At 46.1% G+C, this 24,829-nt stretch overlaps 1 protein-coding gene across 3 annotated transcripts in view; it reads left to right on the forward strand.

The window, feature by feature from the left end:
- ASAP1 (ArfGAP with SH3 domain, ankyrin repeat and PH domain 1) overlaps positions 1-24,829 on the forward strand; it is a 355,141-nt gene that overhangs the window by 39,379 nt on the left and 290,933 nt on the right. The window contains exon 2 of one of the 3 annotated variants that reach the window (XM_057531793.1): positions 3,575-3,660. The exons of the other annotated variants lie outside the window; for them this stretch is intronic. Coding sequence (XP_057387776.1) covers positions 3,602-3,660 — 59 coding nt within the window. The 5' untranslated portion in view covers positions 3,575-3,601. The remainder of the gene's footprint in view (positions 1-3,574; positions 3,661-24,829) is intronic. 3 annotated transcript variants of the gene reach the window in all.

Below are 24,829 nucleotides of genomic sequence, written 5' to 3' on the forward strand. Positions count from 1 at the left end.
CACCGTCTCTCTGGGGGTTCACGCCAGTCTAGTGACGTAGGTCAGGCTACGATAGTGATCTCATTTCACTAACAAGGGACCCAACAGCCGAAGAGCCTCACCGACCAGGATACTCTGTCCCTGCAGCCCCTCGTGAAGACCCATTAGAGGAAGCGGGACAAGGGTGGAGGTGGATTGGGGTACCAGGCACTCATGTGATAGCTGTCTCTGAGCATCTTCGAGTTATTTTAAGGAGAGGAAGCCTGGCTTAGACTTTCTGAGTCAGACAACCTGGGTTGGAATCCCAGTTCTGCCGCACACTGTCTTGGACACACTATTTCATATCTCTCAGCATCGATGTTCTCATCTGTAAAGCTGGCCCAGTGTCTTCTTGTGAGGGTCAAATTGGCACTAAGTAGGTGTGTTTTCTGCAAGAGGTGGCTTTGCTGATTGTCATCACATCTGTTTTGTCTGTGTGCAAGGCTTTCATTTTTCCCAATTGTGTTGATACTCATTGGTGTCCATAAATTAGCGTTCCCATGTGTATTCGTCAGGTTTTGCCGAGTAACAAAAACCTCAGAACTGCAGTGGCCTGCTTGATGGCAGGTGTTTATTTTCATGCTCATGGGTCGTGGGTCAGTTGTGGTTTGGCTGATCTAGGTTGGGCTTGGCTGGCTCAGGCTGAACTTCAGGTTTGGTTCAGATCTGCTCCACGTGTCTTTATTGTGGGGTCCAGGCTGAAAGGCAACAGCTGAAAGGGTCTGGGGAGACATAGTCCTCTCATGACACATCACAAGAGGGCAAGGGATAGACTTGGGACCAGCATAGTGTTATTTCCATCCGAATTCCATTGTAAACAAGTCAGTGGTCCAGTTCAGAATCCAATGCTGCATGGAAAGAACTACCGCCCGCTATAGTAGGAAGGACTACAAAGACACAGGACCAAGGGCAGGGATGTATAATTCAAATTCAGGTTGAGAGTGAAGAATAGGAGCAGTGATCCAGTCTATACACTGTCTTAGCTTGTATGCTTGGGTGAAGCAAGGAAAGCAAAGGAAAGGCAAGGTGAGGCGTGGGCTGGGAGAGGCATTGCTTATTTATGCCAGTAACAGGGTCTTGTTTTTCATGTACATATAGTGTGTAAAATTGTGATCAGGAGATGAATGTTACGGGAAAATCATGGTCTGTGATTCTGGAGGAGAGCATATGTTTTTGCTTATGCCAGTACCACCCTGTCTTGATTACTCCAGCTTTGTAGTAGGTTTTGAAATTGGGAAATGTGAGTCCTCCACATCATTTTGGCTATCTGAGTTCATTGCATTTCCATATCAATTTTAGGATAAGACTGTCAATTCCCCATCTAACTTAAATGTGTGATTCAAAGTTCGGGAAGATTCAGTCAATCACTGTTGGCATCTAAGGTTGAAGAACGTGGTTTGATCATTTATCCAACAAATGTTTATTAATATTGTGCTGGACACCACTGTGTGGTTGGTGCTGGGGATACGAGAAAATCCAAACACAGTCTTTGTATCACATGGCTTATTATCAAATCAAATCAACATATGTTTATCAGTCTTCACATGAATGAATGCATAGTTAAAAACAGATAAATTCTGTAATCTAATCTAGAGGAGTAGGAAGAGTTTCCCTGAGGAAGTAAGATTTAAAGAAGTATAGGAGTTAACTAACCAAAGTGAGAGAGGAAGCCTTACAGGCAGAGGGAGCAGCATGGGCAAAGGACCTGGGGCAGAAGCACCGTGGAAAGTTGCAGGATCTGAAAGGTCATGTGGTTGCAACAGTGAGCTGGGGTGGACAAGATGAGGTCAGAGAGGAGGGGGGCAAGAGTCAGACTGTGTTCAATCATTTTTATCTGGAAGCACTGAGAAACCATTAAAGAATGTTAAGCTAGAGGTGGAGGGATGACACAGATTTGAGCTTTAAAATTTTTATTCTGCATATTAGCCAGTCGTATTTGGATCTGGATTTTTTAAAACAAAAAAACTGTTAAGCATTTTTAACATTTATGAGGCTATTAGAAATTTGAACATTGGATATTTGGTGATATCAAGGAATTATCTTTTTAGGTGTGGTAATGATGTTGCTGTTATATTTTTGTAAAAGACCTTATGTAGCGATACGTGCTGCACTATTTTTTTTTATAAATTTATTTTATATATTTTATTTTTGGCCGCGTTGGGTCTTCATTGCTGCGCACAGGCTTTCTCGAGTTGCGACGAGCGGGGGCTACTCTTTATTGCGGTGCGCGGGCTTCTCACTGCTGTGGCTTCTCTTGTTGCGGAGCACGGGCTCTAGGCGCGCGGGCTTCAGTAGTTGTGGCTCGCGGGCTCTAGAGCGCAGGCTCAGTAGCTGTGGCGCACGGGCTTAGTTGCTCCGTGGCACGTGGGATCTTCCCGGACCAGGGCGCGAACCTGTGTCCCCTGCATTGGCAGGTGGATTCTTAACCACTGCGCCACCAGGGAAGCCCCTGTGCTGTGCTATTAATGACGGAATTAAGACGCCTGGAATTTGCTTCTAAAAACCAACATGGGGAGGGGGAGGGATTAGGGAGTGGATGGGGTAGGACTGATTATGAGTTGATGGTGATTGGGGCTGGGCAGTGGGAATCTCTGTGTTTGTGTCTGTACAGAATTCTGCATAATAAAACATAAAAAAAGAAAAAGATTGTTCTGGCTTCAGTGTAGGGGAGCAGATTTCAGAGGGAGAAATGGTGATTAGGGGAGACCAATTAGGTGATAGTTGTAGTAGCCCAGGTGAGAATGATGGAGGCTTGATCCAGGGCTGTGTCAGTGGAGATGGAGAGAGAGAGACAGGTTGAGAGATACTTAGGTTCGAGACATGTGACTTAGGGATGTGGAGATGGTGTGTCAAGTGTGTCCCTAGGTTTCTGGCTGCAGATGGAGGTACCACTCTGAACTTGGGGAAGGACCCAGCAGGTCCCTTGGCTTCTCTTGTTTTCACACCCCCACTTCTGTTTCCCCTCCATCCAAAAATATTGAAGCTGTTCCCTTATGTGAAACCTTTAATCCCAGACTTCCTGTGCTCTGTGCACTCAGCAATTAATTAAGCTTTGGTATGCATGAATTAATTAAAATCCTCTCTCTGGTTCCGAGGGGCTGTCCTGAAATACGTAGATTCATATATATCTACCTTCTTCCTGGTGCTGATTCCCTTGGCTGGGGGAACTCCTCTGCTTCCCCATGGGCACACAGCTGTGACTGTCTGTCTGTCCTACCTGTCAGCACAATTTAATTTCATGTTTAGGAGCTCAGGTCTAGAGATGTTAATGACTTGTAAATTGCTCTCCAACATAGAGCTAGAAATAGAAAGGCAAGAAGGATTCCTGAGCACTTGTACAGATTTACTGATGGAGATGTCAGCCCCAAAGTGGATTGCTGAAATAGTGGTTTCCCCACTGTTTTCCTTCCCATTCCTGGACAGCCACTGTGGTGTAAGAACATTCCTAACAAGGGTGCTGGCTTCCACATGAAATCACGTGTTGGTCTGAGACAATGTCTTCTGCCCAGTCCTGCTGGATGACTCTTGTCACCTTTTTTCCTACCTCCCCATCCAGGTAATTTTCTGATGTGACGGCTGAGACATGAGATCTTCAGCCTCCAGGCTCTCCAGTTTTTCATCAAGAGATTCACTATGGAATCGGTGAGTGGTCTTAGCCCATCCTGTCCAGAGAGCCCAGCCTGGGAAATGTGGAGGGATTCTTTTGGGGAGGTTGAAATGCAAAAGTTGATCAGACTCAAGCACTAGAATCTGACAGAGACACCATGGGTGTGGATATTAGTGGTGAACAGATCTTTGGCATTTGTAGAGCTGCAGACTTTTTGAAGTGTTTCCTGTCACATTACCTGTCACCTGTGTGCAGAGGGAAAGGTGGTGGGGTGGTGGTATGAGAATGAAGTAAGGAATGATAACAAAAACAACACTGCCAACAAGAATAGATGCTATTTTAGCTGAGTGACTCTTTAAAGACATTACTTCATTCAATCCGCCCAACAATCCTACCAGGAAGGGCTTACCACATTCATTTTACAGATAGAGAACTTGCCCGGCTGGATTTGAAACCGATTTTTCCTGATTCCAGGTCTCCTGCCTTTTTCCTCTTGCAATGTTGCTTCTTGGTAGAGGTGTGATTTGTCCCATTTTTCAGCTGGGAATACTGGGGCCTGGCATAGGCGTACATGATAGAGTCTAAGGCATCTGACCTCAGTGGGTGGAGCTTTGTGTTAGTGGATGATAAAAAACTGGACTGGACAGGAAGCACCATGAAAACTAGGCAGAGAAAACTCCAAGAGTCCAAGGATCTTAAAGTTGCCAGGGTGACTTGACACAGGGTCCACCTGCTATGACTGGCGTTTCCCAGAAGTCAGCTTAGTGGTGGAAAGATTGTGGGTGCTGGAGGGGTGGTTGAATTCTTGCTCTGCCAGCAACTTTCTGTGTGACCTCAGGCAAGTCATTAACCTTCTCTGTTCTGTTTTCTTATCTATGGAATTGGAGTAATAATAGTTATGTTTCAGGTTTTTGTGCAGATTAGAAAAAAAGATGTACAATAAAGTGTCTTGCATAAAGTAGGGACATAAAACATTATAATTATTCCAGTTTTTAAAATGAAAGTAATTTTTAGGGTAATTAGATAAGGAAGAGTATCCTGAATGGGTAGGAGAGGTGAGAGGCTAGAGGCAGGGAGGCCAACCTGAGAGGCTTTGATGTGACCCAGACATGAGTTGATAGGGGACTGTTACCATCTTCCAGGATAAATGAGACTCTTCCTGCTTATCTTCATAGTTTGATGATTACAGGGTTACCCAAGTCATGTTTTATTTTGTTTTGTTTTATAAATCAAGAATCCAACACGAAAGTGACATTAGTTTTGCAGGTATCTTTTTAGGTGATATTGTTACTAAGCCAGACTTGGGTCTGCTCGCCTGACAGGCAGCACGGTCAATCTACTGACACCAGGTTGTAGTGAAGGAAAGTACAGCATTTATTACAGGGTGCCAAGCAAGAAGAATGGACAGCTCATGCTCAAGAGATCTGAATTCTCCAGTGGTTTCCAGGGAAGGGTTTTTAAAGACAGTGTGAAGGAGAGGGTCACAGGGTGAGTGATCAGCTAGTGCACAATTTTCTGATTGGTTGTAGTGAGGTAGCAGGGTGATGTTTCAGGAATCTCAAATCACCAACCTTTTGGTTCCCACCAGTCTGGGGTCTATGTGTTGGTGATCAGCATGCAGTTAACTTCCTCCACATGGTGGGGGTTTTAGAATCTGCAAAACAGCTCAAGGATATGACTCAAAATATTGTCTATAGCCCCAAGAAGGAACTGAAGGTCCTTGATGTTGTTTTATGTCTAAATTTTTATTATTTTGTCTTGCTTCACTGCTTTCTTTTCTTTTTTCATTTTCTCACTTCTCTGGTTAAATTCGCTCCTTGGAACTTGGGGAAGGCTTAGGGGGCTAAAGCTTTTCTAGAAACAAGAGGTGGGGAACACGGGGGTGGGGGTGTCTGTCCCTGGGAAGGTCCTTCAGGGTCCTTCTCAGTTTCAATATTAATTACAATTGCAACAGCAGTGCATTATTTAGGATTAGGTTTTGCTATGAATGATGTAAAATCTAAAAGAACATTGGCTTAAACAGAAGATAGAAGTATATTTCTCTCTTACCTGAAAGTTCTAACCCAGGGTGGTACAGGGCTGCTGCAGCAACTGTGAGAGACCCAGACTTCTCCTCTCTTGTTTTTCTGCCATGTGCACCTCCTTTCCCCCAAGGTCACCTCATGGTCCATTCTGGCTGCTTCTGCGCCAGCCATCACATCTACCAGCAGGAAGAAGGGAAGAAGAAAGGCAGGCCCCTTCTTTTAAGGGTATCTGCTTCTGAGTGTCACACTTGCTGCTTCTACTTATGTTCTGTTGGCCAGAATTTAGTCCTCTGCCTACATTTAACTGCAAGGAAGGCTGGGAAATGTGATCTTTCTTCTGTAAGACCACGTGCTTACCAAAATTGAGGATTATTGTGATTGAAAAAGAAGAGAACAAAAAAAAAAAGAGAAGAGAACAGATATTGGAGGACAAATCTTTCTTTGCCATGCAAATAGTTATTGAAAGGTTGCTATTAAGAGGATAGGCTCAGTGGCCAGACTGCTGGTACTGTATTAGAATCCTGAATTCAGGACTCTATAGCTACATGACCTTGGGAAATCTACTTAACTTCTGTGCCTCAGTTTCTTTATCTGTAAAATCCTATTTTATACATTCTCGTAAGTGTTGCTTTGAACATTAGATGAGTTAAGGTAAAGCACTTGGACCAGTACCTGGAACGTCATAAGTGCTATGTAAGTGTTAGCTATTACTATAACTACTGACTCTACTATTAGTAATACTACTTCTATTACCACTATTACTACTTCTATTGTTACCATTACTGCTGCTTCTACTATTACAGCTACTGCTTCTACTGTCGCTTTAGTGCTTCTCTTTCTCCTGTTACTTCTGCTGCTGCTGGTGCTGTCACTACTACTACTTCTATTACTAACGCTATTACTACTCTATGACTGTTGTTGCCAGGTACCACATATACATGTATAAAATTTTATACTCATAGCAAGGTAAGTATTATTTTCCCAATATGAAGATAAGAGTCAGAGAGCATAGTAACTTGCCAGATGGCATGCAGCTGGCAGGATAGTGGTTTACCTTTGGGTGGGTCAGGGGATAGTGACCGGAAGGGAGCATGAAGCAGCTTCTGAGGTTCTGCAAATGTTCTGCGTGCTGGTTGCATGGGTGTCAAAATTCCCTGAATGGTACATTTATGACATAGGCAATTTTATGTGTTTATATTATATTTCAATTAAAACATATCATGGAGCAGATAGGTGGTAGAACATGAGTGAAACTACACCTGGTTCTAAAGCCCCGCACTCTCTTAACTATAACGTAAGGCCTAACACCTTTATCTCTTTTCACTTATTTGTTTGTTTGTTGGCTCTTTCATAACATGTATCGATCAATTGCTTATTACTTATGTGCCAAGAACTGGGGGCCAGGTTGCTTGGGATATAAAGGTACAAGCAGCACACACAGCCCTATCCTCATGGGGCTTTCTGTCTAGAGGAAAAGGAAAGATAAATATCATACAGATTGCCAGCTACTGGGTTAGGCTCAGCGTGGGATGCCCTGGGGCCACAGGTGGGACACATAAACTGATCCAACCACGCAGGTCTGATAAAATAATGTCCATCTCACTGATGTCCATCGCAACCAACTCCTTTGATAGGGCGGAAAGTCCCCACATCCATGGGTAAGCTGACCACATCAGGGCTACATCAAAGCACATAAAGCAGTTCTTTGCCTTCCCTGCTAACAGGCCCTGAGAAGGGGTCAGCTTTTCTTTTCCTTGTTTGTCACTGTGACAGTTGTGACCTCCACCTGGTGTCCCGTGGAGCAGACAAACGCTGAGCTTTGGAGTTCAGTAGACAAGAGAGAAAACACGGGAGCAGAGGCTTTCTAAATGTATCGGGACATGAGTCCAGGGACCTCTTACTTTGTTCATTTATGTATTATGTATATTCGTTCATAATAAAAATGAATGAATGAAGGAATGAAGGAATAAAATCAGACCCCACAACAGTGCAGTTGCCATCCCTGGAAAAGTTCAAGTCCAGAGGAATAAAGAACAAGATGTTCTCTTTTTTCACCTCAAATACCACCAGGATGGCAGGGGCAGCAAATGGCAGTGCAGTTGAATTCTGAGCCAGCAGTGGAAATCAGTTGCCCTTATTTTCAGGGGTTTTCTCCATCCATACAAATGAACTGACCATAACTTTAGAGCCTCCTAAGCCAAGCCCAGGGGAAACCTCTTTGACTCCCTGTCCCTGCCTTTGCCTTTGCAAAGGTCACTGCAGACTCCCTGTCCTTCTTGTGCTGTGGGCTGTCAGCCCAAATTGAATTTCCCTGAGCCCAGCTGATGTCCCTTTTTGGCCAAAGGGCAGGTGTCAGAGGCTGAATGCAGCACAGGGACAGGAAATGTGTCCCCCGAGCTGAACACAGAAGCATTGACCTCTGAACTCGGAGCTGCATTTCTGACATTGTTGGAAGGGTTGGAAAGCCTTATGATTTCTGGATGTGAAAGAAAAGGAAATGTGTTTTAGAAAAACAATGTTCAAGTTCAAGTTTATGTAAAAGAAAAAGAAATGTGTTTTAGAACAATATTCAATTGTTTAGAAAAACAATATTCAAGGGGGGAGGTGAATTATATTCAAAGGGCTGTGAAAGCCCTTTTAATGTAGTTGAGGCTGTTTGAAACTCAACTGCTTATTCCATGGCCTCAGTTAGATGCATAAAGGAAAGAAATTACCTACCTAGACCGAGAATTGGGAAATTATGATCCTGGTCTTGTTTCCTTCCCTCCCACCTTCCCTTCATTTGTTTCCTTCCCTCCTTCCAAATTTACTAAGAAGCTGCTGTGTGCCACACCCTATGCTGAGTCCTGAGGAAACAGATGAATAGGACTCATTGCAAAGCCTTCCTGAGCTTATCATTTATTCATTTAAAAACATTTATTCGTTCTAAAAACATTTATTGAGCACCTGATTTGCTCTGGTCTGTTAGTAGAGATAAAAGACATAGTTCCTTCTCCTCCTGAGTTTGTACTTCATTAATTTTTCCACTTGCTCACTCAGCAAACACTCTGTGAGCATCTACTGTGAGCCAGGGACTGCGCCAGTGGCTGGGATCCCAAGATGAACAAAATATAGCTTCTGTCTTGATGGAGCTAAAAGACCATACAACACTGTATTCATCTCCTAGGGCTGCCGTAACAGAGTACCACAGACTTGGTGGCTCAAAACAGTAGAAATGTATTGTCTCACAATTCTGGAGGCTGGAAGTCCAAACCCAAGGTATCGCAGGGTACTGAAGCCTGTAGGGGAAAATCCTGTCTTGCCTCTTCCTAGCTTCTGGGGTTTGCTGGCCATCTTTGATGTTTGTTGCCTAGCAGCTGCGTTGCTTCGGCCTCTGCCTGTGTTGTCCCATGTCCTTCTCCCTCTGTGTCTCTCCTCCTCTCTCTCACAAGGACACCAGTCTTGTTGGAATAAGGGCCCACCCTACTCCAGTATGATCTCATCTTTAATTTACATCTTAATTACATCTACAAAGATCCTATTTCCAAATAAACTCACATTCATGGGGACACTGGACTAGGACATCAGCATTTGGGGGGGGACACAGTTCAACCCATAACAAATATGTATATAACCGTGTAAAGCACCTACAAGGGCACTGGGTGTGGGTGGATCCTGGGTAAGGATAATTGACCTCCTTCTTCCACTTTCTCTCTGCATCTAAGGGGTCTAGGCCTTTAGGGCAGGAACCCTGTGTTGCTCCGAGTGAGTGTTTCTGGATTTTTTTCCTGGGAGGTGAGACATTGTGTACTTACAGGGAGAGTCTTGTGTGGTACAAGTTGATGGGCACTACTCCTGTTAGTTTTTGTTTCATGGGGTGGTCGTTGAGTCAGGGCGAAAACCTGCCTTGATCAGGAGCCCCGACTGGTGGTTAGAGCTGTGGGTTCCTATCCTGGTTCTGCTCTTGCTGGTCCTGTGAGCCTGGGTCCGCTTCTTCCCCGTTCTCTGCCTCAGGCGTCTCACTGCACCTCCCCCAGGGGTCTTGTGTGGACCAGGTGGGATCAGATCTATAAAGCGTTCGCGAGCGCTCCCGGCCCTCAGTAAGTGCTTGGTGCGAGTCGGTGGGGGTTAGGCCAGGGCATGTAAAACGTCCCCGGGAGAGGGGCTTACCCAGCTCATTCAGCACAGTCCCCTCAATAAAGACTTTTGTACAGTGTTTAATGCCATTCACCATCAGAACATTGTTTCCATAATCTTTCCTAAGCACAGTTTTCTGAAATATAGAAAACACCCTTAGCACAAAGATATCCACTGCAGCATTGTTTAAAATGGTAAACAGTGGCAAACAAGACAAAAAGCTGCCTTACAATGAGAAACGAGTTAACAAATTAGGGCAAAATGATTAAAAAAAAAATAGGATAAAACAATGAAAAACAATGATGTAGCCATTAATAAGAAAATTATGGTCACTTTTTAAAGGTTATGAGAATGCTCATGATATAAATGTCATGTAAAAAAAAGAAAGTTTTGGACTTCCCTGGTGGTGCAGTGGTTGAGAATCTGCCTGCCAATGCAGGGGACACGGGTTCGAGCCCTGGTCTGGGAAGGTCCCACATGCCGCAGAGCAACTAGGCCCATGAGCCACAACTACTGAGCCTGCACTCTAGAGCCCATGCTCTGCAACAAAGAGAGGCCACCACAGTGAGAGGCCCGTGCACTGCAATGAAGAGTAGCCCCCGCTCTTGCAACTAGAGAAAGCCCGTGAGCAGCGACAAAGACCCAATGCAGCCAAAAATTAATTAATTAATTAATTAATTAATTAAAAAAAGAGAAAGTTTTATTTTTGAGGAAGTGACTGGATTTCCCTGGGCCTCAGTTTCCTCATCTGTAAAATGGAGACAATAACAGTATCTTCTTTAGAAATAGGATCGAGAATTAAATGAGATGATACATGGGAAGCACGTGATCAGCACCTGGCACATATGAGGTGCTCACTAAATGCTAATTGTTGTTATTATTTGTCATTTGGTCTAAATTATGTACAAAATAGTCATAGAAAAATACTTAGAATAAGCAACACAGATGAAACACACATTTTCCATTTTGAATGTCTTATTCAAAGGACTTCATTCTGTGAGTCACTCAGCAAACATTGAGCCTCTCTGTCAAGCACTGTTGGCCCGCAGAGCAGGAGGTTTCAGTGTAGGAGAGGGCATCAGAATCCCATTTGAGGGTTTTTAAAAAAACACAAGATGCCTGGAGATGCTGATTTAATCGATGTGTGGTGGGTCCCAGGCATCCGCAGTCTTAAAAAAAAATTCCACAAGTGACTTAGATTCTCAGGGTAGATATAAGGCACAGTCACTCCCCTGAAGAAGTTTGCAAACCAGATGAGAAGATGGAAACCGCAGCATAATATAGGGAGAATATAAGTGCTCTAGACTGGGGCTCTTGACTCTGGGTCCCATGCAGAACTCTATAATATTAAAGATCCCCTTGATTCCACCCCCAGGTGAATGGAATCAGACTCCAGGAGGTTCTTTTTTTTTTTTTGGCTGTGCCATGGGGCATGCAGGATGCAGGATCTTAGTTCCCTGACCAGGGATCGAACCCTTGCCCCCTGCATTGGAAGGGTGGAGTCTTAACCGCTGGACCACCAGGGAGGTCCCCCTCCAGGAGGTTCTGATGATCAGCTAGATGGAGTGTATGCAGGTGCCTCCTCTTGTCTCGGCCCCTTCCTACCCAAGATGTAACAGCATGGACTGAGAACCACAGTTTTCCCAAAGCCATTTTCTCAAAGCCATGAGGCTGATATATTCCCTCTGGTTGGTACCGGTGAATACTTCTAAAAAAATTATTTGTTTATGTATTTTAAAATTAAAACATTTTAAAATGTTTTAATTGTGCTAAAATATATATAAACATAAAATGTACTATCTTAACGATTAGTAAGTGTATAGTTCATTGGTATTAAGTATATTCCCATTGTTGTGCAATCATCACCACCGTCCATCTCCAGAACTCTTTTCATCTTGCAAAACTAAAACTCTGTACCCACTAAACAACAGCCCCCCCCCTTTTCCTCCCTTCCTCCAGCCCCTGGCAACCACCATTCTACTTGCTGTTTCTATGAATTTGACTACTCTAGGTATCTCACATAAGTGAATCATACAGTATTTGTCATTTTGTGACTAGTTTCTTTCACTTAGCATAATATCCTCAGGATTCATCCATGTTGTAGCATGTGTCAGAATTTCCTTCCTTTTTAAGGCTGGATAATATTCCATTGTATGTATATATACCACATATTGCTTATCCATTCATCCATTAATGGATACTTAGGTTACTTCCATCTGTTGACTATTGTGAACAATGCTGCTATGAACATGGGTGTACAGATATCTCAAGACCCTGCTTGGTATCTTTTGGGTGATGGAATTCTACCCAGAGATGGAATTGCTGGATCATAATGGTAATTCTATATTTAATTTTTTGAGGAACCACCATACTATTTCCCACAGCGACTGTACCATTTTACATTCCCATCAACAGTGCACAAGGGTTTCTGTTTCTCCACATCTTTGCCAACACTTGTGATTTTCTGCTTTTGTAATAGTAACCATCCTAATGGATGTGCTAGTGAAGGCTTTTAGCTGGGACACATCACTGTCAGCTTCATATTTCATTTATGTTGTGTGGGCCAATTAAGCAATTCCCAAGCATTTATTTAAGCTCTAGGCACTGAGAATAATGGACCTAAATAATACATGCATGGTTCCTGCCTTTAAGCTCTAAGAGTGGGTCAGGGGAAATAGATGTATGACAAGTAATTTTTGTCCAATAAGATACATCTTTAGGGAGCATGTTACACGTGGAATACAGTTTAAAATGGTAGGAGATGTTGACTGAGTTTAGTGCCTCAGTGTCAACACATGAGATACATCATTTGAGCAGGCCTAGAGGCCTAAGTTTGGGCTGTCCAATAGAACTTTCAGGATTGCCCAGCAGATCTGTAATGGTGGAAATGCTCTGTCTGGTGTCTGCTAGCTACATGTGGCTGTTGAGCACTTACAGTGTGCCTGGTACAACTGAGAAATTGAAGTTTTAAAATTTATTTAATCTTAATGAATTTCCATTTAAATTGAAATTAGCCAGAAGTGGCCAGTGGCTAGTGGGTTGGGCAGTAGAGTTAATGGAGAGCGTCTGACATGGTTTTCAAACTTGAATACTCACGTGAGTCACCTGGGGATCTAGTTCTAAAGCAGATTCTCAGGGGACTTCCCTGGTGGTCCAATGGGTAAGACTCCGTGCTCCCAATGCAGGGGGCGCAAGTTCGACCCCTGGTCAGGGAACTAGATCCCACACCCATGCTGCAACTAAGAGACTGCATGCCGCAGGGAAGATCCCGCGTGCTGCAACTAAGACCTGGAGCAGTCTAAATAAATAAATAAATAAAATTTTAAAAATAAAATAAAAAAGCAGATTCTTAGGCCCTCCCCCTTGTGTTTGTGGTCCCTAAAGTGTGTAGTGGGGCAAGGAGTCTGCGTTTTAATAGCCACTGCAGGTGATTCTGATGCAGGTGCAGTTTGTGGTTTTCAAACTTTTGTATCCTCAGAATATTTTCTTCATATGAAAGCTTAAGAGAGCTCAGTGTAGAAAACAGACGAGAGCAGAGTTCTTTCTGGTTGAAGTAGGGCTGGGACCCAGGGCTCCACACATATAGGGGGGACATGCTCTATCCTCCCTGGGGGAGGTTTCTTGTAGCACAATTCATACAACCCGGATCTAGCACAACCTCGTCATTGTATTAATCTGAAACCCTGTGAAATGCAGAGTCAGATTTGGTTTCTAAGCATGCCAGAACCAATTTAAAACCAATAATTACCTCTGGAAATGCAAGTTGAAGCAGAAGTACAATGTCTCAGCTCAGGCTGCTACAACAAAAGTACCGTGGACTGTGGTTTAAACAACAGACACTTATTTCTCACCATTCCAGAGGTTGGGAAGTCTAGGATCAGGGCGCTGGCAGATTCCATGTCCAGTGAGGGCCTGCTTCTTGCTTGGTTCATTGACGGCTGTCTTCCTCATGTCCTCACATAGTGGAAGGGGCAAGGGATCTCTCTGGGTTCTCTTTTATAAGGCACTAATACCATTCACGAGGGCACCACCATCATGACCTAATAACCTCCCAAAGGCCCCACCTCCCGATACCATCATATTATGCATTAGGATTTCAACACATGAATTTTGGGGAGACACAAACATTCAGTCCATAACACACAATTAGTGCATTAGTAGCCATTTTTCCCCTTGCATTGGACATCAACCACCCACCTGGGCATCACATGAGGGATTGCAGAGCAGTGATTAAGAGGACAGCCCGAGTCTGACCTGGATGTGAATGCAAGCTCCACCCACCCCTGGAACTTAGTGATACTAGGCAGGTTTCTCCATCTGTAAAATGGGTATAACAATATCTACCCCATAAGATAACACATGTAAATCCCAGCACTTGGCACTTAGCGTTAATTATTATAACAACAACAACTAACATTTCCTGAGCATTTGACGTGAGCCAGGCACTTTACTCTTCTGAGAATTTGTTATTTATCACCTCATTTAATCCTTACAACAGCCTGTGAGGCAGGTACTATTGTTATTTCTGTGGTAAAGGCAAGCTGAAGCTCGTGGAGGTTTGGAAGGTTGAGGCCATGATGCTGGTAAATGGCAGAAGTGGAATTCAATTGCAGGGAGTCTGGCCCTGGAGCCTGGAATTTCCACTTTTCCACACTGCGTTATTATCCCTAGGTTCTAAGGAAAGCCTTTTTTCTCTTTTTTTTTGCGGCATGTGGGATCTTAGTTGCCCAACCAGGGATAGAACCTGTGCCCCCTGAGTTGGAAGTGCGGAGTCTTAACCACTGGACCACCAGGGAAGTCCCAGGAAAGCCTTTTAAGATGAACCCTCCCCCACCCCACTTCCAAATCTCAAAGCTTCAGAATTATTCTGCAAGTCAACTCAGCTTCCAGGAGCTGCATTTGACCCAGCTGACCACTCCCTCCCTCCGAAAACACTGTTTTCTTTTGGCTCCCAGGGCGCCAAGCTGCTTGGATTTGTTCTTGTGCTTTTGCCCTCTTCCTCTGTCTCTCAGCGGTGCACCCCTCGCTCCAGCCAGTCTCGGAGCATTTTCAAAGACCATCTGTATGCTGACTACTTCCAAATGATATCTCTAGCTGAGTCTGTCCTCTGAGTTCCAGACTTGAGTATCCCAAATGCCATACTCATGTTTCCATTTGGAAGTCTAGCAGGCACCTCGAACTTGGGATATCCAACTTGGATTATTCTCCACATGCCTCCTGCATGAGAACTTGCTATGCCCCTGCTTAAAATGTATCTGTGGCCCCAATGCCCCCCTGCCCATTTTACTGAGAATGAAATCCAGATTCCTTACCATGGCCTGCAAAGGCCAGCATGATCTAGCCTCTGCCTGCCCTGCACTGTCATCTGCCCTCACCCCATTCCCTCAACAGACTTCAGCCACCGACCTCTTTCTGTTCTCACACTCAGCAAGTGCTATCCGGTCTCAGCACTCAGACACATGTTGTTTTTCTGCCTGCAGGACCCCTCTCCCTGCACCTCCATCCCCCAAGCCCCTGTTCTTCACAGGGGTGACAACTTCTTGTCCTGTAGCCTCAGCTAGCATGCTATATCCTCGGGCAGATCTTTCCTCATCACCCTACTCTCTCTGGCTGCACCCTGTAGGTTTTCTTCCCAGCACTTGTAACAATCTGGAATTATTTGTTTGTTCACAGATAGAGCCTGGCACATAGTAGATGCTCAATAAATATGTATTATGTTTGAATTCAAATCAGTGGCCCCTGTTAAGCCGATCATGAACATAAAATGCCAGTGCTAGGCCTGTTATTTGTAGAATCCTTTCACAGGTGAGGTGGTATCTCATATGTGTATGAGGTACTCATATGTGTATACAAGTGATTGAAAATTGGATGGGACCTGGGCTTTTTTATGGACCTTGGTCTCTGTTTTCACATTTCTTCATGCTGGGCCATCCAAACTGTTAGGACTTACAAAGATAATCTTAAGGGAAACAGCAGCCTTGGATACCCAATGCATATTAAAGTTGATTTGATTTTGGTTTAAAATGGAAACTATGAGCTAATGCATTTTACAGATTTGAGTAGAGAACAATTTTCTCTGTTTAAAAAAAAAAAAGTCTGAGATGTAGAACACTTTGCGTGGGTTATCGTAGTGCCAAAAGCTCCTGAAAGGGGTTCTCTGCAAATATTTGGGGTTTGAGGCTCATAAACAACAACACAGGTTTTCCTGAGAATCGATAACCACGGCAACAGCAGCATCGCTTCCAAAGTGAAAATGTGCTTGCCAAGCTGAAGCGCAGAGCGACTGCTTTTGGCTGAGCCGCAAAACTGAAGATAGAGGTTTACAAAGCGACTGCAGACAGGTCATTAACAGGACTGGCTGCAGGGAACTCGCCCCACTCTCCCTTGCCGCCGCCTCTTCATCAGCAGCAAGATAATTGACTTAGATTCCCGAGCCACAGACCAGGCTCTCCATGTTGCAGCTTCCAGAAACACCTGTCCTGCAACTGCCAGTCTATCCACCCAGTAGGTACAGAGCTTGTCTTCCCAGAAATGCTAGCAAAATCCCTGAATTGATTGCCATTGGTTCAGCTTGGGTCACTTGTCCCAATCACTGTGGACAACGTGATGGGATATTCGGACTGGACAGGCCTATGTCACGTGACCAGCCCCAGAGCTGGGGAGAGGTCAGCACCATGGAAACCAAGGGACTGAGAGGCAGCTGCAGGGAGGCCAAAATGCCAAGGCCACCCCACTAACCAAGTCACTGGAGGTAGGCGGAGGCAGTAGCTTAAGTTCAAACGACTTCTTTAGCGGGTCTTCTAGAGTCTTCGTTCTGCTTTGGCTCTTTTAAATGAACCTCAGGCACACTCCCAGCAGCCAGCGCCATCCCGACTTGCTTCTGGGATGGCTCCAGGCCATATTTGTCAGTCGGCCTCCTGTTTCTCATCTCTGCTCTTAGCAACTTTGTTCAGCTCATCCCACTGGATCAAAGACAGAGTTTGACTCTCAAGCCCCTGCCTCTGACTGCCAGCTTCCTCTGAAGTGTGGGTCCAGGCCTCTGCCCTACCCCCAGATCCCATACCCTTTCCATGAGAGCAGCCGCCGCCTGGCAGGCAGGAGTGTGGTGGGTTGTGAGGCGGATCCAGGCGCAGACAGTGAGGACTTCCAGGGCCGGCACCGTGACACAGTGGAGGCCCCTGCCCGTGGCTTCCTTGTCCTCGGGTAAGTGTACGGTCTCCCCAACACCCCAGTCGGCCTGGCCCTTCTACCACTCACCTCTCCTTGTCTGCGCTCCAGCCAGACCTGAGTTCTGTTGGTTCCCTGGGGAAGTCTATCCCTGGGGCACTGGTCCCTTCTTCTCCTTTTTCCTTCTTAACTCCCACTCATCCAAGCCTCAGCCCAAAGGGCATTTCCCCAGGGAAGCCTTCCCTGACACCTCCTTCCAACTCAGCTAGCACCTGTCTATAACCTGTGTGTTCTGTGTGTGTGTGTGTGTATGTGTATGTAGGTATGTGTGTGCGCGTGTGTGTGTGACCGTCTTGCTTTTACTCATGTCAGCCTCTGTCCTTCTCACTAGATTATCATTTCCAGGAGGGTGGGGACCATCCCAGTCTTGCTCACAACTCTCCATAGCTTCCAGGACGGTGCAGAGCACATAATAGGCACTCAGTAAATGTTTGTTGAGTGAATGAATGACCGGGCAATGGGGAGCTATTGAAGGGTGTGATGTGAGAGGATGACTTGCCCAGGTTCTCCAGATGGAAACAGGCACCACCCTCTCTGAAGTCCACGCCTTCTGACTCCCTCCTCTGTCCAGCAGTGGGGCTCTCTGAGTAGCAGGAGAGGGAAAATGACAATTAGAACACAAAATGGCCAGGTCCTAGACGACTAGTGAGCTGACAGCTTTGATGTTACACCTAAAATGTTGTGATCATCCCTTCCTTGGAGCAGTTCTGTCTCATGTACAGAGGAGAGAGTGGTTTGCATGTTTATTTTAATTAGAGAAGACCGTCCCTGCTGGTAACTTGAGGTCATTCCATTTCACCTTGGAGTGCCCCATCTGGTTTGAGTCTTCCATCACTCTCGGACCCCATTATTTGGTGATACATTGACTGACGGGGACCTGGAGGTGGCACACATGGGACACTGACTTTACCAAGTCATTAGCACATTTAATCTTACAGGACTCTGGCACCCCCTTCACTGCGTTCAAAATAGAGTTCAGAGTGTGACCTGTATCACAAAGGGCAGTCTTCACCAGCAGGTGACCAGGCCTGGAGAGGAGCCAGGAGAGCGGGGTCTCTGGGAGAAATACTGTTCTGTATCAGTTGGGCATCCTTCAGTGGCAAGCAGGGGAAAAGAAAAGTCCAAGGCTAGTGCTAGCTTTAGATGCTCCTGGATCCTGGGATGCCCCTGGGGTCGTTAGGACGCAGTCCCTTCATCTGTTACAGTACAACATATATAAGCATTGAGACTCTACCTTCTGACACTTCCTTGCTGTGTGACTTTGGGCAAACCACTCACCCCTCTGAGCCTCGGTTTCCTCCTGCACCGAGGATTAAAGGAGCCAGTTAATGAAAGCACTTAGCACAGTGCCTGGCTCTGCTCTCCTAATGGTTCGGGGCTCGTAGCCTCCTGGCTTCTCGTCCATTTAAAGAGAGTTTCTCTTTCCCCAAAGCAGTCAGGGATATGGACCCGGGTCTCAGGCTCCATGCTGCAGGTACCTGCTTCCCGTGGCTGGAGCTTGGGAAGCCCCTCGGGGAAGAGGTCTGAGAAGTAGTGAGCAGCCTGCCTGCCAGACTGGGCAGGGCTGGAGTGGAGTGGGGACCAGACTGAGGGTGTTGTTTCCAGGTGGAAGATTGAATAAAGAGCCTTGCAAGCCCTTCTGTTGTGAAGGGGATACTAGTAGAAAGAGTGGCAATGAATGTGTGTCGGCCACATACGACAGGTCGACCGGCCCTTCCATGCCCTTGTGCCTTTGCACGTGCTCTTCCCCCTGCCAGGGATGCCCTACCTACCCTTCACACTCCCCACTCATCTGCAAGACCCAGCTCTTCTGTGGAGCCCTCCCCAGCCCTTTCCCCTACCATTAATTGCTTCTCCATTTTGGAACAAGCATCTATGGGGTGATGGCCCTGTGTGCTGGAAACACAGAAGAGAATAAATCACAGGGTCTGTGTCCGAATTTAGTTTGATCCTTCGACTCCACTTTGTTTCTCCTCTATCCGAGCAGTTTGTTCATTTATTCAACAAATATTTATGAAGCACCTTCTCTTTTGTCAGGCATTGCTCTGGGAGCTGTGGATTCAGCAGAGAGAGGAAGAGACAATAAAATCAATAAATACTATTAACAAACAAGCTAATTTCTGATGGTTTAAGAAAATAAATAAGAGATCGGGAGCAGGGTGGGAGGAAGGACCCTGTGGAATGTGACATGAAGGATGACAAGGACCAGTGCAGGGCATTCCAGGTGAGGGGGAATAGCACGTGAAAAGGCCCTGTGGTGGCATGTTCCAAAAATGACAATAGGAAGCAAGGTGAGGGGTGGGGAAGGAGGGGCGTGTTTGGAAACTGAGGTCAGGGAGATGAGCAGGGGCCGGGAGGGGTAAGACCTTGAGACCGTGTAAGGGGCTTAGATTTTATTCTCAGTGCCTTGGGAAGCCATCGTTGCAATTCCTTGTCCAGCCTGGAGCTGGTGCTTTTCATTTTTGTTCGAACACTGATGTGCAGTGTGGTGGCCACTAGTCACGTGCGGCTGCCAAGCACTGGACACGTGGCTGGTCTGAATTGAGATGCCCCAGAAGTATGAAATATACCAGTTTTCAAAGACTTTGCAGGGAAAAAAAGGATGCCAACTGCATCATTAATAATATGTCTATTGATTACATGTTGCCTTGATAATATTTTGGATATATTGAGTTAAATAACATTTATTATTAAAATGAATTTCATCTGTTTCTTTTTACTTCGGTGACCTAAAATTTAAAACTTTTTTTTTTTTTTTTTTTTTTTGACTGTGCCACGTAGCTTGCAGGATCTTAGATACTTGACCAGGGATCGAACCTGGGCCCCCTGCAGTGGAAGCGAGGAGTCCTAACCACTGGGCCGCCAGGAAATTCCCTAAAATTTAAAACGACATGCAGTCCTATTGTATTAGATTATACTTCTATTGGACAGCACTGCCCTAGAAGCACCTTCAGCCCTTGCTTTTACCTGCCTGGGTTATGATTACCTCTTGCCTTGTCCACGTCCCTCCTTGAGGACTGACTGCCTCTGGTTGGTGGTCTTTTCCCCGGGGGCCGTCTGCAGGAGCAGCGTTGGTGCCTACCCCCCGGCCCCAGTCCCCTTGGTCCACACTGGTTCCCAGGTGCTGAGCACGCAGGACTGCTCCTGGACCCGACGTTTCTCTGCCTGCTCAAGCTGCATGTGGGTCAGGCCAGAAGTGCTGGGGGTTAACTCCCCGGGAGCAGCCCACAGCCAGTGAAGGAAGAGAGCTGGAGAATAAATGCCCCAGCTCCCTGCCTGCAGGTGCACAGTCAGGTGTGTCCCAGCCTCTCCCAGACATCCGCACTAGGACTGGAGCCCGGTTGTCCCTGGCGGTAACGTCCCCTTTCATGCACCCTTGTTGGCTTCCTTCCTGGCTCTGTCTTAGTTCCCCGTTCATCCCCCTGGGTTCGTTTCCTTAAATCCTTATCTCAGACTCTGCTTCTGAGGGATCCCAGCCTGAGACCTGGGGTACCCAACACATAGGTGCTCAGAAGAAGGAAGAGGGGGATCATCTGCCCGGCACCCCGCTGGGTGCCGCTGTCGGGGGTGGGATGCAGGTGGCAGGGGCACAGGCTTCCTGGCTAGTCTCCTCCAGCCCCTGGACTTCTGAGCCGGAGCGCTAAGAGCGAGGACATGGGCCGGGCGTGGGGCGTGCTGTCTGGCTGGTCCCAGTGCCTCCAGCGGCCACACCCAGAGGGACAGTTGAGTCAGCAGCTGAGTCAGTGAGGACAGAGCTGCCCAGATGTGTGCTGACCTCCTATGTCCGTCTGGCAGTGGGGCCCCCGGGCGTGGCTCGCAGCTGGCAGGGTGGTGGGAGTGTCCAGCACACGCCATGAAGCAGAGAGTGGATGGGCGTGATGTCTTTTTTTTCTAACGCCACTTCTGACCCCAGGCAGCTTTCCAATTCTCCGGCAGAAACTGGGTGTCCAACAACTCAATTTTGACACTATGTACCTGAAGTTAGCGCAGACCTCACAGGTTAAGGGCTTAGTCCCGTAGGACTGTCCCCACTTCAGATGCCAGTCACAAGTCCCAGGGGCTACTTCTGATTGATCGGCTATAAATTTGGAAGTTTCCACAGCCTCCTCGTCAAGTTTTATAATTCCCTAGAATGACTCACTGAACTCAGGAAAGCACTTTACTCACTGTTACCAGTTTATTCTAAAGGATGCAACTCAGGAAGAGCCAAATGGAAGAGATGCATAGGGCGAGGTGTGGAGGGCCGAGGGGGGGCAGGGTGCGGTGCACAAGCTTCCTTGCCCTCCCAAGGCTCACCTGTCACACTGATGTGTTCACCAACCCGGAAGCCCCCAGTGCCGAAGTTCAGGGGTTTTTATGGAGGGTTCATTGCACAGGCATGATCGATTAACTCTTTGGCCATTGGTGATTGAACCCTGTCCCCAGCCCCCAGCCCCTCCCTGGAGATCTTTCTGGGGACTGCCCTGAAGCTATTTAGCCCCTTACCTGTGAGTCATCTCATTAGCACACAAAAGACACTCTTAGTACTCTGGATATCCCAAAGGCGTTAGGAGCTCTGTGCCGGGAACCGGGGCAAAGACCAAACATATATTTTATGATACCACTGTGGGGATTAACTTGTGAGATCCCTTGGAAGACCGGTGACTGGTGAGTTACCTGGACCACGCTGTGTTCTATGTATTAAATGTGTATTGGAAGGAGGAAGGGAGGGAGGTGACAGATCTTGCTGTGTAGAACTGCTGGTATGCATCCATTCTTCAGCAAGCCTGAAAAGCACCTACTGTATGCTCGTGCCATGTTCATGCAGGGCCAACATTGTAGCCAGATTGAACCTTCTCAGTTTCCAACCTGTTCGTGGCCACTGCCAGCTTAGAAGCTCTGACTTGCTTTTAGGACAAAGACCAACTCCTTGGCTTGACATCCAAGGCTTTCTCCAGTGGCCCCTGCCTATCTGCTCTTATCTTGCCGGTCACACATCCTTCACTCTCATTGCACTGAGCTGTTTGCACTGCCCCGCATCTGATGTGCGTGTCAGGCCTCCACGCACTTGTACCTGCTGTTCCGTCTGCCTGGAACATCCTTTGCCAGCCATCCTACCAGCTAACTTCTCCTTTGGGAGGCAGCTCAGCATCACCTCCTCCAGGCAGTCCTTCCAGATTCCCTCCTTACCATTGATTGCCCTGTTGCTCCTCTACATCCCCCGTATCTATTTATCCTAGAACTTCGGCCATTCAGCAGATACATATTGGGCACTTATGTTAAAGGGACTGTACAGTTAACTAAGAATTCCTGCTAGTGTCTGTCAGCACCGATGAAGAGCCAGACAGTGAGCTGATCACCCTACTTGTACTGTCTCGTTTAATCCTCACTGCTGCCCTATGAAGTAGGCACTAATATTAACCCCATTTTTCAGAGGTGGAAACTGAGGATTAAAGAGATTAACAGAGACAGTGAGTGGTGGAACCAGAATGCACAACCCATCAGACCCCAGAGCTCTTGTACTTCCCTGGAAGACAATATTGTCTTTTCTTGTTCTGCATTATACTGCAGTTGTCTGTTTACTCTGCCTCCCTGGATCAGTCCGGGTCCCAGCAGGAAGCAGATGGCACTCTCAAAATAGGATAATTCGAGCAGAGTTTAATAAAAGACTCATTTGAGAAGTGTGGGCGAGGGGTAGGGAAACCGCAAGGGATGGCGGGGCCCTCCAGGCTCCGCTGAAGGTCTGAAGGGGCGAGGGAGGGGGTGTCTCTGGGAAGCAGAGCCGGAGAGGCTGTGCGCAGAGGGCCCTCATTAAGACAGCAACTGGAAGGGCCGGAGCCTGGGGCGGAGGGGAACACCACTTCCTCCATCCCACTGGCCTCCATCCCATTGGCCGAACCCAGCTGGAAGCCGGAGGGTCAAGGAGCCTTGAGATGTGTTCAGAACAGATCAGACCCCCAGGGTCCAGCGCAGGACAGGAAGGGCATTGAGTGGGCCTGGTGGGCCACCTGCACCTCCAGATTAACTGTAGGCTTCTTGAGGGCTCTGCCCTGCCCTGCCCGGCTCCTACTTAAACCTGTGGGTCTCACGTTGAAGCCAGCAGGCTGGAGGTGCTCCACGTGTGTGTCCAATGAACGAATAATGAGTGACCGATCTTTAGTAAAAAGGCTCCTTCCGCAGTGTCTGCTTGTCAATCACTTGTGGACTCAAGATTCTGAGGGTGTATGTGTGTGTGTGTCTGTCTGTGTTATCTCTGAAGTTTGGAGTGAGGAAGAGGATGGTCAAGTCCTTCCAATTCTGAAACATCTGATTCTTTTTTTTAAATTCTTTTTTTAATTGAAGTATAGTTGATTTACACTATTGTGTTAGTTTCAGGTGTACAGCAAAGTGAATCATATATATATATATATATGATTCTTTTTCATTATAGGTTATTACAAGATATTGAATATAGTTTCCTGTGCTACACAGTAAATCCTTGTTGGTTATCTATTTTATATATAGCGGTGTGTGTCTGTTAATCCTATACTCCTAATTTATCCCTCCCCCACCCCTTTTCCTCTTTGGTAACCAAGCGTTTGTTTTCTATGTCTCTGAGCCTGTTTCTGTTTTGTAAATAAGTTCATTTGTATCGTATTTTAGATTCTACATATAAGTGATATCGTATGATATTTGTTTTTCTCTGTCTGACTTACTTTACTTAGTATGATAATCTCCAGGTCCATCCATGTTGCTGCAAGTGGCAGTGTTTCATTCTTTTTTTATGGCTGAGTAATATTCCATTATATATAATATATATAAAATGGAATATTATATATATTTATATATATATAAAATGGAATATTTTATATATATACACACTGCATCTTCTTTATCCATTCATCTGTTGATGGACACTCAGGTTGCTTCCATGTCTTGGCTATTGTAAATAGTGCTGCTGTGAACACTGGGGCGCACGTATCTTTTTGAATTAGAATTTTTGTCTTTTCCGGATATATGCCCAGGAGTGGGATTGCTGGATCATATGGTAGTTCCATTTTTAGTTTTTTGAGGAACTTCCATACTGTTCTCCATAGTGACAGCACCAATTTACATTCCCATCAACAGCGTAGGAGGGTTCTCTTTTCTCCACACCCTCTCCAGCATTTATTATCTGTAGACTTTTAGATGATGGCCATCCTGATCAGTGTGAGGTGATACCTCATTGTAGTTTTGATTTGCATCCTGATTTGATTCTTTTCAGTGCTTCTCAGAAAACTTTTCATACCTCTTGCCCCATTTGAACTTGGATGTGAAGGTGGAAAACAAAAGCAAGTAAATGCCACGTTAATCTCACACTGGCTTCAGGCAGCCACAGTTACTGGGATAATTGGGCCTCGTCTCTCAGCCTTTGCCTGAATTCCTGAGATGAGGGAAGAAAAAGCAGCCCCAATGTGGAGTCCACCAAGGTCAGGCTTGGACCCGTGGGAGGTGCTAGCACCCAGGGCAGAGCGCCCAGCCCAGGCTGTGGCCATGTTTCCATGCCTTGTGGTTGGGAGGCCCTCTCTGTGCTTCCCAATTGAAATTATCTGAAGAAGAGCACCCAGCCAGAGAGACAGAGAGAAGCAACCTGAATTACTGTAGGATGTGCATTTGGGAGCCCATATTTGCTGGGTTAAAGGACTCAAAAGCAAAAATATAATTCCAAATTGGTTATAATTCTTTTTTTTTTTTCCAATTTGTGTGTGGTGTGGCAATGTGTGTGTGTCTCTGAAGAGGCAGGGATGGGGGTAGATTATCTCCCCCCTCCAAGAACATCAGATGAAGTGGAACTTTCTATCTTCCCTTTTTGTTTATTTGTTTCTCAGCTACGTCTGCA

Source organism: Balaenoptera acutorostrata, chromosome 17 (genome assembly GCF_949987535.1).
Source record: "Balaenoptera acutorostrata chromosome 17, mBalAcu1.1, whole genome shotgun sequence".
Taxonomy (NCBI): Eukaryota; Metazoa; Chordata; class Mammalia; order Artiodactyla; family Balaenopteridae; genus Balaenoptera; species Balaenoptera acutorostrata.